This window comes from Bufo bufo, chromosome 2 (genome assembly GCF_905171765.1).
Source record: "Bufo bufo chromosome 2, aBufBuf1.1, whole genome shotgun sequence".
In the NCBI taxonomy this organism is placed as follows: Eukaryota; Metazoa; Chordata; class Amphibia; order Anura; family Bufonidae; genus Bufo; species Bufo bufo.
The window spans coordinates 263352202-263370190 of record NC_053390.1 but is presented as its reverse complement, the minus strand read 5'-3'; the positions used below and the strand labels follow the sequence as shown (position 1 = coordinate 263370190).

The 17989-nt window shown below is 43.7% G+C and overlaps 1 protein-coding gene across 1 annotated transcript in view; it reads right to left on the bottom strand.

The window, feature by feature from the left end:
- Positions 1-17989, bottom strand: part of LOC120988810 (proline dehydrogenase 1, mitochondrial-like) — a 150886-nt gene that overhangs the window by 83439 nt on the left and 49458 nt on the right. Inside the window, exon 3 of the mRNA XM_040416533.1 lies at positions 14009-14043. Within this exon, the coding sequence (XP_040272467.1) occupies positions 14009-14043 (35 nt within the window). The remainder of the gene's footprint in view (positions 1-14008; positions 14044-17989) is intronic.

The window sequence follows — 17989 nt, the reverse complement described above, 5'->3', positions numbered from 1 at the left end:
TAAATAGGTTCCCAAACTCCTGAGGGCTAAGACGTGATTCAGGCCTTTGCTAAATAAATACTTACCATTCCCAAGAGCACAGTCTGATCAATAACTATCTAATTCTCCTTCTCTGCCAGAAGTATAGAACATATCACTAATGCACTTAAAGTTATACATGTCTGTTCGAGTCAATGTTTCGGCAAGCATTTATTAAAAGGCAATCAGTCTGGCCTTCTGCACAACCACCTATTTTATACAGGACAAAATGTAAAGGAATGATGACTAGGGTGGAATGCTGCCAATGGGTTAATCAAATTGTACATGATCTCCCCAAACGTTTGCAGAATCGGGCCTCAAGCACATAGCAAGGCCATATGCACAGGACCAAAACAGCAGCACGTGAGCCCCTATGTCTGTCCAAGTGCTGGCATATGGTGCCTTTGTATGGAACCCCATTCTGCTATGCTTCTAGGGAAAATTACCTCCATAATACAACATACAATAGAATTTAAAGGGGTATACTGGTTAAAACACGCAACCCCTATCCACTATTGGATCAGTAAAATTCTGATCGCTGGGACTTCCACTCCCCCATTTGAATGGAACGCTGGTTCAGCACACACACTACTACTCTATTCATCTCTATGGGACTGCTAGAGATAACAGAGTACAGTGGTGTGAACGCTCGACCAGCTCTCCATTCAACTGTCTTTGTAATCAATGGGGGGGCCCAGTGGTGGGACCATCACCGATCTAACAGTTATCTTCTCTCCAGTATATAGGGGATAACTTGTAGTCACAATACCGCTTTAAAAGAGTTTCAGAGATCATAAAAAATGAAAGAACTGAAACTTTCAAATTAGATCCATAGCTGCTCCAGCGGCCCCCAATGCTATTTGTTTTCTTGGCTTCAGCACTGACACGCCTAACCAACCTCTGGCCATAAAGGTATAGTTTACCGCATATGACCATGGAGGTCATGAGTTGCAATTATAGGTACTGTATGGCCCCAAAGAAGAAATGCCGTATTACAGCTTTGTACCCAGATCCTGTACATAGCCGTCATACTATCATCACGACCAGGAAGCCTTAGGACACAAGCATACCAATTGTATTAGCTGCTCCTCAATGTTATGGATATTTTTGGGGCCAAACTTTTCATCTTTGCTAACAATCATTTCTTAATCTGGTCTTTTTAATAAAGAATTTCAACAGTTTTTACACTACAGCTTTTACTTTCAGTTATTTGCAGACAGTTGTTTTCTGCTTCACAGGGAATCCATCAGAGACCTGCAGTGACCTGTAGGCCTTATCTGTACTTTCCTAACAGCCCATAAACACTCATAGCTAAATTCTTATACGTTGGATCATAATTCAGTTTCAATGAGCGTTTATAAGCTGCCAGGAGTTCAGACATAAGGGCTACAGATCGAGCCCTCAAAGCCAGTCTCTGAAGGATTCTCAGAGAGGTGAAACATTAGGGTCCATATACACGTCCGTATGTGTTTTGCGTATTCGCAAAACACGGACACCGCAATGTGCGTTCCGCATTTTGCGGACCGCACTTCGCCGGAACCCTCATAGAAAATGCCTTTTCTTGTCCGCAATTGCGGACAAGAATAGGACATGTTCTATTTTTTGGTTGAACGGAAGTGCAGATCCGGAAATGCGGATGTGGACAGCACATTCCGGCCCCATTGAAAATGAACGGGTCGGCACCTGTTCCGCAAAATTGCGGAACGGATGCGGACCCATTTTGCAGACGTGTGAATGGACCCTTAGTCTGCAGATACAATGAAAGTGAAAGCTGTAGAGGAAAACGTGGATACCGCCCCTATGTATTCCGCAATTTGCGGAACGGGTGGCCCATTTTAGAAATGCCTACTCTTGTCCACGATTGCGGTCAAGAATGGGACATGCTCTATATTTTCAGCGGGGTCGTGGAACGGAACAACGGATGCGGACAGCACACTGAAATTAATGGGTGCGAACCCGTTCCACAAAATTGCGGAACAGATGCGGACTCATTCATACGGTCGTGTGAATGAGCCCTTAATATAATAAATTGTTTTCTGTTTTTCTGAATATTTAACCACTTACCGTCACACTAACGCCGAAAGGCGTCATTTCTGCGGCGCTCCCAGGTCACACTAACGCCGATTGGCGTCATCTCGCGTGAGCCGAGATTTCCTTTGAACGCGCGCACACAGGCGCGCGCGCTCACAGGAACGGAAGGTAAGAGAGTGGATCTCCAGCCTGCCAGCGGCGATCGTTCGCTGGCAGGCTGGAGATGTGATTTTTTTAACCCCTAACAGGTATATTAGACGCTGTAATGATAACAGCGTCTAATATACCTGCTACCTGGTCCTCTGGTGGTCCCCTTTGTTTGGATCGACCACCAGAGGACACAGGTAGCTCAGTAAAGTAGCACCAAGCACCACTACACTACACCCCCCCCCCGTCACTTATTAACCCCTTATTAGCCCCTGATCACCCCATATAGACTCCCTGATCACCCCCCTGTCATTGATTACCCCCCTGTCATTGATCACACCCCTGTAAAGCTCCATTCAGACGTCCGCATGATTTTTACGGATCCACTGATAGATGGATCGGATCCGCAAAACGCACACGGATGTCTGAATGGAGCCTTACAGGGGCGTGATCAATGACTGTGGTGATCACCCCATATAGACTCCCTCATCACCCCCCTGTCATTGATCACACCCCTGTAAAGCTCCATTCAGACGTCCGCATGATTTTTACGGATCCACTGATAGATGGATCGGATCTGCAAAACGCACACGGACGTCTGAATGGAGCCTTACAGGGGCGTGATCAATGACTGTGGTGATCACCCCATATAGACTCCCTGATCACCCCCCTGTCATTGATTACCCCCCTGTCATTGATCACACCCCTGTAAAGCTCCATTCAGACGTCCGCATGATTTTTACGGATCCACTGATAGATGGATCGGATCCGCAAAACACATACAGGCGTCTCCCTGGAGCCTTCCAGGGGGGGTGATCATAGACTCCCTGATCACCCCCCTGTCATTGATCACCCCCGTCATTGATCACCCCCTTGTAAGGCTCCATTCAGACATTTTTTTGGCCCAAGTTAGCGGAAATTATTATTTTTTTCTTACAAAGTCTCATATTCCACTAACTTGTGTCAAAAAATTAAATCTCACATGAACTCACCATACCCCTCACGGAATCCAAATGCGTAAAATTTTTTAGACATTTATATTCCAGACTTCTTCTCACGCTTTAGGGCCCCTAGAATGCCAGGGCAGTATAAATACCCCACATGTGACCCCATTTCGGAAAGAAGACACCCCCAGGTATTCCGTGAGGGGCATATCGAGTCCATGAAAGATTGAAATTTTTGTCCCAAGTTAGCGGAAAGAGAGACTTTGAGAAAAAAATAAAAAATATCAATTTCCGCTAACTTGTGCCAAAAAAAAAAATTTCTATGAACTCGCCATGCCCCTCATTGAATACCTTGGGGTGTCTTCTTTCCAAAATGGGGTCACATGTGGGGCATTTATACTGCCCTGGCATTCTAGGGGCCCCAAAGCGTGAGAAGAAGTCTGGTATCCAAATGTCTAAAAATGCCCTCCTAAAAGGAATTTGGGCACCTTTGCGCATCTAGGCTGCAAAAAAAGTGTCACACATCTGGTATCGCCGTACTCAGGAGAAGTTGGGGAATGTGTTTTGGGGTGTCATTTTACATATACCCATGCTGGGTGAGAGAAATATCTTGGTCAAATGCCAACTTTGTATAAAAAAAATGGGAAAAGTTGTCTTTTGCCAAGATATTTCTCTCACCCAGCATGGGTATATGTAAAATGACACCCCAAAACACATTCCCCAACTTCTCCTGAATACGGCGATACCACATGTGTGACACTTTTTTGCAGCCTAGGTGGGCAAAGGGGCCCATATTCCAAAGAGCACCTTTCGGATTTCACAGGTCATTTACCTACTTACCACACATTAGGGCCCCTGGAAAATGCCAGGGCAGTATAACTACCCCACAAGTGACCCCATTTTGGAAAGGAGACACCCCAAGGTATTCCATGAGGGGCATGGCGAGTTCCTAGAATTTTATATTTTTTGTCACAAGTTAGTGGAAAATGATGATTTTTTTTTTTTTTTTTTTTTCTTACAAAGTCTTATATTCCACTAACTTGTGACAAAAAATAAAAACTTCCATGAACTCACTATGCCCATCAGCGAATACCTTGGGATGTCTTCTTTCCAAAATGGGGTCACTTGTGGGGTAGTTATACTGCCCTGGCATTCTAGGGGCACAAATGTGTGGTAAGGAGTTTGAAATCAAATTCTGTAAAAAATGACCAGTGAAATCCGAAAGGTGCTCTTTGGAATATGGGCCCCTTTGCCCACCTAGGCTGCAAAAAAGTGTCACACATGTGGTATCTCCGTATTCAGGAGAAGTTGGGGAATGTGTTTTGGGGTGTCATTTTACATATACCCATGCTGGGTGAGAGAAATATCTTGGCAAAAGACAACTTTTCCCATTTTTTTATACAAAGTTGGCATTTGACCAAGATATTTCTCTCACCCAGCATGGGTATATGTAAAATGACACCCCAAAACACATTCCCCAACTTCTCCTGAATACGGAGATACCACATGTGTGACACTTTTTTGCAGCCTAGGTGGGCAAAGGGGCCCATATTCCAAAGAGCACCTTTCGGATTTCACTGGTCATTTTTTACAGAATTTGATTTCAAACTCCTTACCACACATTTGGGCCCCTAGAATGCCAGGGCAGTATAACTACCCCACAAGTGACCCCATTTTGGAAAGAAGACATCCTAAGGTATTCGCTGATGGGCATAGTGAGTTCATGGAAGCTTTTATTTTTTGTCACAAGTTAGTGAAATATGAGATATTGTAAGAAAAAAAAAAAAAAATCATAATTTTCCGCTAACTTGTGACAAAAAATAAAAAGTTCTATGAACTCACTATGCCCATCAGCGAATACCTTAGGGTGTCTACTTTCCGAAATGGGGTCATTTGTGGGGTGTTTGTACTGTCTGGGCATTGTAGAACCTCAGGAAACATGACAGGTGCTCAGAAAGTCAGAGCTGCTTCAAAAAGCGGAAATTCACATTTTTGTACCATAGTTTGTAAACGCTATAACTTTTACCCAAACCATTTTTTTTTTTTTACCCAAACATTTTTTTTTTTATCAAAGACATGTAGAACAATAAATTTAGAGCAAAATTTATATATGGATGTCGTTTTTTTTGCAAAATTTTACAACTGAAAGTGAAAAATTTCATTTTTTTGCAAAAAAAAATCGTTACATTTCGATTAATAACAAAAAAAGTAAAAATGTCAGCAGCAATGAAGTACCACCAAATGAAAGCTCTATTAGTGAGAAGAAAAGGAGGTAAAATTCATTTGGGTGATAAGTTGCATGACCGAGCAATAAACAGCTAAAGTTGTGGAGTGCCGATTTGTAAAAAAGGGCCTGGTCTTTAGGGGGGTATAAACCTGTGGTCCTTAAGTGGTTAAAGAACATTAGAATAGTAGATATTAATCAAATACACACACAAATGACTCATATGTATATACTACATATTATATACAGTTTATATCTAACACAAACAGTATATACAATTTGAAAAAAACCTTTATAGCCGAGACAGAGGGCAGAAGTACCATTAAAGTACTGTTCCCAATATAACAGTTGTCAACAAATTTTGTTCATGATTATTTTAGAAGCGTTCAGCAAATGCGGGACCTTGAAAATCATGGGGCCGCTGTATATCATGGAATGGTGTTAACGTTCCAGTATAAGTCTTGTGACTAATGAAGAGTGGTTTGTAGAACACACAAATGAGCCATATAGCAGACAGATGAGCTAAGACTGTCATCTGAACTTTGCTTTACTAGAAAAGGAGTCCTCAGGGGCGAGATGCACACGGCCAAACAACATTTCTCTAAAGATTTACTCCAGCCTGTTATTCAAAAAAATGCTATGTTTCTGTCGAGAACTTCCCCCATTTCTCTTATCTAATAATTACAGTGACCACTTTTCAGTGAAACTGATGCATGTAAATAAAATAACATAAAAACACAACAAGTGACTACTGGGTAAGGAGATATTATAGGTATAGCACAATTACACAATATATATGTAATATATAATGCTATGTAGACACAAATCTATAAATGAACACTTGCGATCCCTAGGTGTAGATTACAAACATAAAGCATTATTCATAAAAGGAAACCTGTATATACACAATATGTTGCAAATATAGCACAAACAGGAGTAATAGGCACGACTATTTGGCCCAAGCTTCAGCACTGCACACAATGCAAATGTTAGTGGACGTTCAGTTGTGATTTAGGCGTTAGCCACAAAGGCACTAAAAGACATGTGGGTTAACTACCGGCAGGTGGCCTACGGTTGGTAGTGGGCTGCTTGAATTTAATGGTCATCACATGGCTCTGGAGAGATGTCTGTTTATGCAATGGCTGAAGATAAATTAATTGACCCCTTTATTCCAAGACAACTGAGCTCTCTCTCCAGCTGTGTTGGAAGCTCCTTTAGGGGCCAACATTGAAGATTTTGTCAAAAAAGCTGAACAAAATAGTGCAGCACATTGCGCTTTTCTGTACGCTAAAATGCTTGACTCCGTTATGGGAATCCAACAGATCCCATTATAGTCAAAAAATACCATTGTGCGCCGTTCTTTAGCATCTTATGATGGAAAAAGAGCTAACGTGATTTTCGATGTTCCTATACTGGGGCAGAACAATGGAACTAAACAATAGGAATGTGACTGTAGCCTTAAAGTGTAAATGTCATTTTTTATTAGCTAGTTTATTAGAGCTAGGCATGTATACCTGAGTTAGTATGTCAATGATTGCCAAAAGATCTGTAATTACCTTATAATAACAGCTTTCATTAATGTCCCCTGTCCCTTTAAAAACCATTGCTATGGCATGTCTGTCTTCCCTTTAGTGTAAACAGAAGACAGAGGGGTGGTCCTGCACACTGCATGTCTGCATTAGGCTTCAGAGTGAGGAGGCGTGTCTCTCAGTAATCCAATCTGATTGGCTGGCAGGAAGCTGCTGGCTACAGCAAGTGTGTATGTAAAGTTAGGGAAAGCAGTTTTGGGTTCAGAGAACTGGCAGAGCAGCCATCTTGAGAAGATCCTCATATTGTAGGATTCAAAAAAGCCGTAACGAAGGGAAAAACTCAAGGAAAACAGTGATGTGTGAAGAAGGTAGCTTTATGCTGCAGCAGCAGTAACATATGCTAAAAATTTTTTTTTTTAATGAAAACATGACAGTTACACTTTAAAGGGATTGTCCCATCTCAACATTTATGGTATATTGGTAGATATGTCACATAGGAGCAGGTCTTAGAGGTGGGGTCCATACCCATCTCCAGGACAGAGCCTCTGAAGTGAAGGAGAGCTGATCACACAAGTGCGGCATCCTATCCATTCATCACTATGGGACTGCCAGTAGAGCCAGATCTTGGCTATTTTTGGAACTACAGCGGTGGATGGAGGGGGCCACACATATGCAGCCGCTCTCCCTTCACTTTGGGGGCCCGATTCTGGAGACTGGAGCAGGTCCTAGAGGTGGGATCTGAACCTGACATCTGTGGCATATCCTAATGATACTGTACAGTCGTGGCCAAAAGTTTTGAGAATTAGATAAAATATTGGAAATTGGAAAAGTTGCTGCTTAAGTTTTTATAATAGCAATTTGCATATACTCCAGAATGTTATGAAGAGTGATCAGATGAAATGCATAGTCCTTCTTTGCCATGAAAATTAACTTAATCCCAAAAAAACCTTTCCACTGCATTTCATTGCTGTCATTAAAGGACCTGCTGAGATCATTTCAGTAATCGTCTTGTTAACTCAGGTGAGAATGTTGATGAGCACAAGGCTGGAGATCATTATGTCAGGCTGATTAGGTTAAAATGGCAGACTTGACATGTTAAAAGGAGGGTGATGCTTGAAATCATTGTTCTTCCATTGTTAACCATGGTGACCTGCAAAGAAACGCGTGCAGCCATCATTGCGTTGCATAAAAATGGCTTCACAGGCAAGAATATTGTGGCTACTAAGATTGCACGTCAATCAACAATTTATAGGATCATCAAGAACTTCAAGGAAAGAGGTTCAATTCTTGTTAAGAAGGCTTCAGGGCGTCCAAAAAAGTCCAGCAAGCGCCAGGATCGTCTCCTAAAGAGGATTCAGCTGCGGGATCTGAGTGCCACCAGTGCAGAGCTTGCTCAGGAATGGCAGCAGGCAGGTGTGAGCGCATCTGCACGCACAGTGAGGCGAAGACTTTTGGAAGATGGCCTGGTGTCAAGAAGGCCAGCAAAGAAGCCACTTCTCTCCAAAAAAAAACATCAGGGACAGATTGATCTTCTGCAGAAAGTATGGTGAATGGACTGCTGAGGACTGGGGCAAAGTCATATTCTCCGATGAAGTCTCTTTCCGATTGTTTGGGGCATCTGCAAAAATGCTTGTCCGGAGAAGAAAAGGTGAGCGCTACCATCAGTCCTGTGTCATGCCAACAGTAAAGCATCCTGAGACCATTCATGTGTGGGGTTGCTTCTCATCCAAGCTCACTCACAATTTTGCCCAAAAACACAGCCATGAATAAAGAATGGTACCAAAACACCCTCCAACAGCAACTTCTTCCAACAATCCAACACCAGTTTGGTGAAGAACAATGCATTTTCCAGCACGATGGAGCACCGTGCCATAAGGCAAAAGTGATAACTAAGTGGCTCGGGGACCAAAACGTTGACATTTTTGGTCCATGGCCTGGAAACTCCCCAGATCTTAATCCCATTGAGAACTTGTGGTCAATCCTCAAGAGGCGGGTGGACAAACAAAAACCCACTAATTCTGACAAACTCCAAGAAGTGATTATGAAAGAATGGGTTGCTATCAGTCAGGAATTGGCACAGAAGTTGATTGAGAGCATGCCCAGTCGAATTGCAGAGGTCCTGAAAAAGAAGGGCCAACACTGCAAATACTGACTCTTTGCATAAATGTCATGTAATTGTCGATAAAAGCCTTTGAAACGTATGAAGTGCGTGTAATTATATTTCACTACATCACAAAAACAACTGAATTTCCTTTATATTCTGTTTTTGCAATGGAATTAATTTAAAATCAATAAAAAGAAAATTGAAAATAAAAAGAAACAACTGAAACAAAGATCTAAAAGCAGTTTAGCAGCAAACTTTGTGAAAACTAATATTTGTGTCATTCTCAAAACTTTTGGCCACGACTGTATGCCAAAAATGCTTAGGTGGGAAAACCCCTGTAAATAGTAGAATTTTAGCTGCAGAATTTTTTGGCACTGTATAAACAGATCATGCTTGTGTGTTTGCAATATAGCTGCTACAGTACAGACTCCTATACAAATGTATATGTTCCCATCTCAAAAATGCTATAAAAAAAAAAAAAAGATCTGTTCACCAAGTGATTATGTGTCATATAATCTGCACCTACACAGCAAACAGGTACTCTGCTTTATTAAAAGGGGTTTTCCAGGATTTACAAAAATTTAGGGAATGGGAATAAAAAAATCCTGTATTCACTACTTCAATCTCCCACTGCTCCAACGTGGCTACACTGGTGGTCCCCACCAGTCTCTGCTTACTTCCTGCTGAGATCACATGACCACTATAGCCAGTCACTTGCCTCAAATGAATATGTGCCGTACATGATGGCATCATCACTGAGGCCAGTGATTGGCTTCAGCGGTCACATGAATGAAGTCAGTCAAGTGATCGCTTCAGGTATTAAGCTGCAACCCAAGGGGACCAATAGAGCAGTGGCACTGGAGCAGCGGGTAAGGCTACTTTCACACTCGCTCTTGGTGCAGATCCGTCATGGATCTGCACAGACGGATCCGTTCAGATAATACAACCGTCTGCATCCGTTCAGAAGGGATCCGTTGGTATTATCTTTAACATAGCCAAGACGGACCCGTCTTGGACACCATTGAAAGTCAATGGAGGACGGATCTGTTTTCTATTGTGCCAGATTGTGTCAGTGAAAACGGATCCGTCCCCATTGACTTACATTGTGTGTCAGAATGGATCCATTTAGCTCAGTTTCGTCAGACGGATACCAAAACGCTGCAAACATCCGCCTCCAGAGCGAAATGGAGACGGAACGGAGGCAAACTGATGCATTCTAAGCGGATCCTTTTTCATTCAGAACGCATTAGGGCAAAACTGATCCCTTTTGGACCGCTTGTGAAAGCCCTGAACAGATCTCCCAAATGGAAACCAAAATGCCAATTGATCAGTGGAGTTTAGGATTACTTCCCCCCCCCCCCCCATCCCATTACATACTCTTTAGTCTCAAAATTTTTGCATGTCCTGGAAAACCCCTTTTAAGTGGGTTATCTATAGGTTGAATAGTATTAGAGAACATTTCCCATGACCTTTTCTAGTTTCGGTTCTGTCCAGCCGTAAACTTACTGCTCATTCAATGCTATCAGTTAGTAGAGATAGAAGTGCAGTCGCTGCCAGGCAGAGGTATAACCATCACGGCGTCCAGCGATTACCCTCCATATCATTAGCTTTGCATTTTTACGAGCCCTTATTTAAAATTTACTGACAGAAAATGGTTATTGTTTTTTCAACTGGGAAAATGCAGCCTTTTATAGAGCTCACGGTGAATCACTCCCATGGTGATAAACTGCAGTGATGGATGACTACCTCTCCCTTGTTAGACCAGAAGATGATGCAGCCAGCGGCAACTAAAACTACGTATCACTGCTCTAATGCTAACACGCCAAGCAGCTATGCATGTGGACTGACTTGGGCTGCTCTTGATTTCCGTAAGTATTGTATGAAGCACGTTCAGCAACGCTGGTGCAGTCTTCAATAATACACCTGGTAACGAGGATCATCATCATCATTATTAAAGCATTTCATCAGCATCATCATCATCAGGACTAAAAACAAAGTTCTGGGTCATTTGACTTTAGTGACTTCTCTTCAAAGCTGCAATAAAGCAAATACTGGAGGAGGAACTGAAGCCTCCAAGACGTCTCACAGGTTATCATGCTTTGGAGAAACAGGTTGTAGAACAATAGGTCCACCAGCCACCCTGGAATTTAATTAAAGAGGGCCTGTCACCTCTCCTGACATGTCCACCAATTCTGGAGCATCTATTCTCATGACTATGTGCTGTGCCATTCTTGTATCATTCCTGCTAGAAATGATAAATTAATTACTGGCAGTTTACAATGACGCTCCAGATGGGTGTCGGACACTGACAGCACCGACTGGCTAGTGTCGGACCCCCCAACTGGTAACTCATTTATAACTTCTAGTAGGAATAATAAAGGAAAGGCACAATATAAATTCATAAGAATAGATTGCACCAGAATGGTTATCACAAGGGAGAATGCACGTAGTTTCTAAAACAGACATGTCAGGAGAGGTTACGGGTCCTCCTAAATTAATGTATTCTCTCAATTATTTCTGTTCATGAGAGAGCACAGAGGCAAGCAATAACTACCATCTTTATTTCGCCTGATTGGGGTTGTCAGTCAGCTTTAGTAGAGTGTAGAAGGGCAAATACGGGACTATTATCAGGAACAGCTGTTTGTGTGAACTCTTGTTCTCGATAATCGGCACGTATTAAACCCGTTCACCCAGTGTCCCTCGTTGTTTATGCAGCACATTAAATCATCATTTCTGGGCAGCAGATTGCGTAGTGTGAACAAGGATCTGCTGCCCAGAAACCATCAATGTGCAGGAGGACAAGCAATATAAGTGACCATGGAGATGGAGATTACTGCATGTAAACGCAGCTTTTCACCTCCACTGACGAGAAGGCGTTTATCAAGAAGGAACAATTCCTTCCTGATCATTGCCGGCTCAGTTGGCGCCTCTAAATGCGCCTTTAGGGGGCAATCAAACGACCGTCACAGTTGTACAGTTTGCAAATTGCAGATCCACAAAATACAGATGCAGTCCGCATGCATGCCACACTTTTCACAGGCCCCATTGTAACAATGCCAACTCTTGTCTGCAAAACGGACAAGAATAGGACATGTTCCGTCTTTTTTGCAGGCCTGTGGAACGGACATACGGATGTTGACAGCACAGTGTGCTGACCTCATTTTTTGCCGCCCCATTGAAATGAATGGGTCCACATTTGAACCGCAAAAAAGTGGTATGGATGCGGACCAAAAATACAGTCATGTGATGGGGCCTTTCGGCAGCAAGCTGCTGAGTAGGGCTGAATCGATCGATCGATGTAATCGAGGCTAAAAAAACCTCGATGCAATTTCCCTGCATCGAGGATTCGTTTAAATCACATGACCACGGAGAGTGAGTGAAGTAAAGCCTCTCACTCACCGCTCCGTGGCTTCCCGACTCGGCACCGCGCTGAACTAGCCAGGGTCTTGCGTGCACCCATCGTCAGCGCGCTGGCTGACGCGGTGTGTGACGTCAGGTCCCTCTCAGTGCATGCTAAGAAGAAGACGCGGTCTGTCTCCTGCGGACTCCATGTCAGCGCGCTGCGAGGAAAGCTAAGTATAAAGTTAGTGCAGTCATTGGGGGGGGCATGGTTTGAAGGGGCTGATGGTGCTGGGGGACATGGATTGCAATGGCATGGATGGCATAGAAGGGCTGATGGCTGGGTAGTGGACATGGCATGGAGGGGCTGATCTGATGGCACTGGGGGAGTGGGGGACATGGTGGATGGCATGGAGGCACTGGGGGAGGGGGACATGCAATGGATGGCATGGAGGTGCAGATGGCACTGGCAGACATGGCAATTGGGCTGGCAATGGATGGCATGGCAGAAGAACAGCCTGCTGGAGTATACCGTATTGGGTATAGCCGGATACAGCCAGCTATATGCTCTCATTGACTATAATGTGGTCTAAGGCCATCTGGCCATGTTCCGGCATACATGCCGGGTATCGTCCAAAGTGTTGTTTGTTTGTTTTTTGTCCGGCCCAAACCCAGCTTGAATGCTGTAACAAGGCCGGACCCCATTACAGCAGCCGGCAGTATCCAGCTATACCTGATATGGTACATTCTGGCTGGCTGTTCTTCTGACAGAATGCATATTGCAGCTGTGAAAGAAGCCTTAAAGGGAACCTGTCACCGCGATTTTGGGTATAGAGCTGAGGACGTGGGTTGCTAGATGGCAGTCCCCATAGCTCTGTGTGCTTTTATTGTGGAAAAAAACGATTTGATACATATGCAAATTAACCTGAGCTGTGTCCCGTACGTGAGAGGAGTCAGGGACAGGACTCATCTCAGGTTAATTTGCATATGTATCAAATCGTTTTTTTCCCACAATAAAAGCACACAGAGCTATGTGGACTGGGTATTGCGGATGTGCTAGCGGCCATCTAGCAGCTCATGTCCTCAGCTCTATACACAAAATCCAGGTGACAGGTTCGCTTTAAATGTGTGCAATTATTTGCTATACCACTGTAAGAAATAAAAATATAGTTTTTATAAAGCAATACGTTATTTTAAGAAGGTTTTTCTTATTAGATTACTCGATTAATCATAAAAATAAAATCAGTAGAATACTCGATTGCTAAAATAATCGTTTGCTGCAGCTCTACTGCTGCGAGGTTCCTTCGAGCAAATTCAGAGTATGGAAATAAACAACTCAACTCTTTAGAGGCAAATGAGCACATCAATAATACGGCTATTATAAGTAATGTTATACAACCAGGCCGTTTACATCTGAAAGCAGCTGAACCTGAACAGCGTGGGTACTACATACAAAGTCAAGCAGGACATATGTAATTGGAGTTCAGAATGTGGATGCATGCCAGTTCCAGCTGTAGCTGGAAAAATCGGAACATTCTGTGAAGCACATTGATGTAAACTGAAGCAGTGTGAGATGAAGACACCAGTATCGGGACTCTTTTCAGTCCGGCCATACTCTTCAGACTCCCCATATTCCAAGCTCTACCAACTAAGTCACCAGAATACATCTTACCAAGATTTTCCTTTTCAGCTTCAGCAGTAGAAGATCTAGAAGACAAAAGCAGGATAAAGAAAAGTGACACACTAAACCATAAAAACACAGATGTACAATAACATGACAAGGAGGCAGGTGTATAATATACACTGCTCAAAAAAATAAAGGGAACACTTAAACAACACAATGTAACTCCAAGTCAACCACACTTCTGTGAAATCAAACTGTCCACTTAGGAAGCAACACTGAGTGACAATCAATTTCACATGCTGTTGTGCAAATGGGATAGACAACAGGTGGAAATTATAGGCAATTAGCAAAACACCCCCAATAAAGGAGTGGTTCTGCAGGTGGTGCCACAGACCACTTCTCAGTTCCTATGCTTCCTGGCTGATGTTTTGGTCACTTTTGAATGCTGGCAGTGCTTTCACTCTAGTGGTAGCATGAGACGGAGTCTACAACCCACACAAGTGGCTCAGGTAGTGCAGCTTATCCAGGATGGCACATCAATGCGAGCTGTGGCAAGAAGGTTTGCTGTGTCTGTCAGCGTAGTGTCCAGAGCATGGAGGCGCTACCAGGAGACAGGCCAGTACATCAGGAGACGTGGAGGAGGCAAACAACCCAGCAGCAGGACCTCTACCTCCGCCTTTGTGCAAGGAGGAACAGGAGGAGCACTGCTAGAGCCCTGCAAAATGACCTCCAGCAGGCCACAAATGTGCATGTATCTGCTCAAACGGTCAGAAACAGACTCCATGAGGGTGATATGAGGGCCCGACGTCCACAGGTGGGAGTTGTGCTTACAGCCCAACACCGTGCAGGACGTTTGGCATTTGCCAGAGAGCACCAAGATTGGCAAATTCGCCACTGGCGCCCTGTGCTCTTCACAGATGAAAGCAGGTTCACACTGAGCACATGTGACAGACGTGACAGAGTCTTGAGATGCCGTGGAGAACGTTCTGCTGCCTGCAACACCCTCCAGCATGACCGGTTTGGCATTGGGTCAGTAATGGTATGGGGTGGCATTTCTTTGGAGGGCCGCACAGACCTCCATGTGCTCACCAGAGGTAGCCTGACTGCCATTAGGTACCGAGATGAGATCCTCAGACCCCTTGTGAGACCATATGCTGGTGCGGTTGGCCCTGGGTTCCTCCTAATGCAAGACAATGCTAGACCTCATGTGGCTGGAGTGTGTCAGCAGTTCCTGCAAGACGAAAGCATTGATGCTATGGACTTGCCCGCCGGTTCCCCAGACCTGAATCCAATTGAGCACATCTGGGACATCATGTCTCGCTCTATCCACCAACGTCACGTTGCACCACAGACTGTCCAGGAGTTGGCAGATGCTTTAGTCCAGGTCTGGGAGGAGATCCCTCAGGAGACTGTCCGCCACCTCATCAAGAGCATGCACAGGCGTTGTAGGGAGGTCATACAGGCACGTGGAGGCCACACACACTACTGAGCCTCATTTTGACTTGTTTTAAGGACATTACATCAAAGTTGGATAAGCCTGTAGTGTGTTTTTCCACTTTAATTTTGAGTGCGACTCCAAATCCAGACCTCCATGGGTTTAAAATTTGATTTCCATTTTTTTATTTTTGTGTGATTTTGTTGTCAGCACATTCAACTATGTAAAGAACAAAGTATTTCAGAAGAATATTTAATTAATTCAGATCTAGGATGTATTATTTTTGTGTTCCCTTTATTTTTTTGAGCAGTGTAGTAACTGACAGACTAAGGGTCCATTCACACGTCCGCAAAAGGGTCCGCATCCGTTCCGCAATTTTGCGAACGGGTGCGGACCCATTCATTCTCTATGGGCCCGGACGTAAAGCGGAGAGCACACTATGTGCTCTCCGCTTCCGCATTTGCGGAGCACGGCCCCGAACTTCCGGTCCGCAGCTCCGCAAAAGATAGAACATGTACTATTCTTGTCCGCAGCTGCGGACAAGAATAGGCATTTCTATAGCGGGTGCAGGCCGGGTGTGTTGCGGATCCGCAACACACCACGGACGTGTGAATGGACCCTAAGGTCTCTTTCACACGGACGAGTTTTCCGCACGGGTGCAATGCGTGAGGTGAACGCATTGCACTCGCACTGAATCCGGACCCATTCATTTCTATGGGGCTGTGCGCACATGAGCGGTGATTTTCATGCATCACTTGTGCGTTGCGTGAAAAGAAAAAAAAAAGAAAAAAAAAATAAAATAAAAAAATCGCAGCATGCTCTATATTGTGCCTTTCTCACAAAACGCAGGCCCCATAGAAGTGAATGGGGCTGCGTGAAAATCACAAGTATACGCAAGCAAGTGCAGATGCGGTGCGATTTTCACGCCTGGTTGCTAGGAGACGATCGGGATGGGGACCTGATCTTTATTATTTTCCCTTATAACATGGTTATAAAGGGAAAATAATAGCATTATTAATACAGAATGCTAAGTAAAATAGTAATGGAGGGGTTAAAAAATATATATATATATAAAAATTCAACTCACCTCATCCACTTGTTGCATTTTTAACCCCTTAGTGACAATTCATTTTAGCCTTAAGGACCAATAATATTGTGTTCTAGGAGTGATAACTTAAAAAAAAAAATTCTTCTATTTTTTTTTTTTTTTTGGGTTGTATTTTTTTTTTTTGGAACCATTTTGGGTCAATATAGTGTATTAAAATCACTTATTTTATTTTTAGGGGGAATTTTTTTTTTTTTTTAAGAGCTGCAATTTTTACATTATTTTGCGGAATTTTTTCTATGGCGTTAATGGAGTGTTAAAAATGTCAATTTTATTATGTAGGTTCGTACAGTAATGATAATACCATATTTCTATATTATTTTTTTTTACTGCTTTTCCTTTCCTCCAGCAGCCTGTCGGCTCAGAAGCTGCTCCCCCTCCAGACTGAAGGATGGGGGGGGGGGGGGGGGGGGCTGCTTTAACTGCTCATATTTCTGGTTTGGTATCAGCTAGAGATATGGGCTTTGCATTGTTTGAAAGCTAACAGAACGACAGCAATATCTTCACTACATGGGAAGATAGCACTGTTAGAAATCAGGATGCAGTGAATGCAGCTGCAAGTGAAAGTAAAAGCAGTTTTTACCCGTGATTATTCACGACTCTATTTCTAACAGTGATTTCTCCTCTGTTGCTTGGACTAATGCTGTCTGGAATTTGGTCTGACAAATTTTGGTCTGGAATGCCAGGTTTTAAACAAGACCAGTTGCCCTTTTCAAGCTGCTACCATTCAGGAGAAATCAGCAGCTAAAGCAGCCCTACCCCCACCACTTTCTGCCCGAGCTCAGCTCAAGCAGAACAGTTAAAAGGGGTATTCCCATCACAGACAATGGGGGCATATCGCTAGGATATGCCCCCATTGTCTGATAGGTACGGGTCCCACCTCTGGGACCCGCACCTTCAACGAGACTGGAGCGGGGAGAGCTGTGGCTGGAGGCCAAACGAAAGTGAATGGGAGCGCACCGCACACACGGCGCCCCTGATCCCATTCATTTCTATGGGGCAGACGGAAATAGCAGAGCCAGCACTCTGCTATTTTCGGCGGCGCCATAGAAATTAATGGAGGGCGGCTGCGCATGTGCGCAGTGCGCCCTCCATTCATTTCCCCACTTCGTTCTCCCCTGCATAACGGAACGGATCCATTTTGCAGCCCATAGAAATCTATTATGACGGAATGAGTAACGGACTGCCTCTAAAGGCATTCAGTCATAGAATTGTGTTATGGTCCATGGTAACGGAATCCATAACGCAACTCACCTTTTGCCAACAAAGTGTGAACGAATTTCATTAGCAGAAATTCGCTCATCTCTAAAAGTATATAAAACCTACAGTATCTATTTCATTATCTTTCTCTCCATCATACATAAAAAATTTACGGAAAACATACTGAATTAATGTCACCCAGATCTCACCGAGTCAAGGGCTAATCTGTGCCCACATTAAACTCGGGGAAATATGAAAACACTGCTTTCTTTCATAGGAAGCTGCCCTG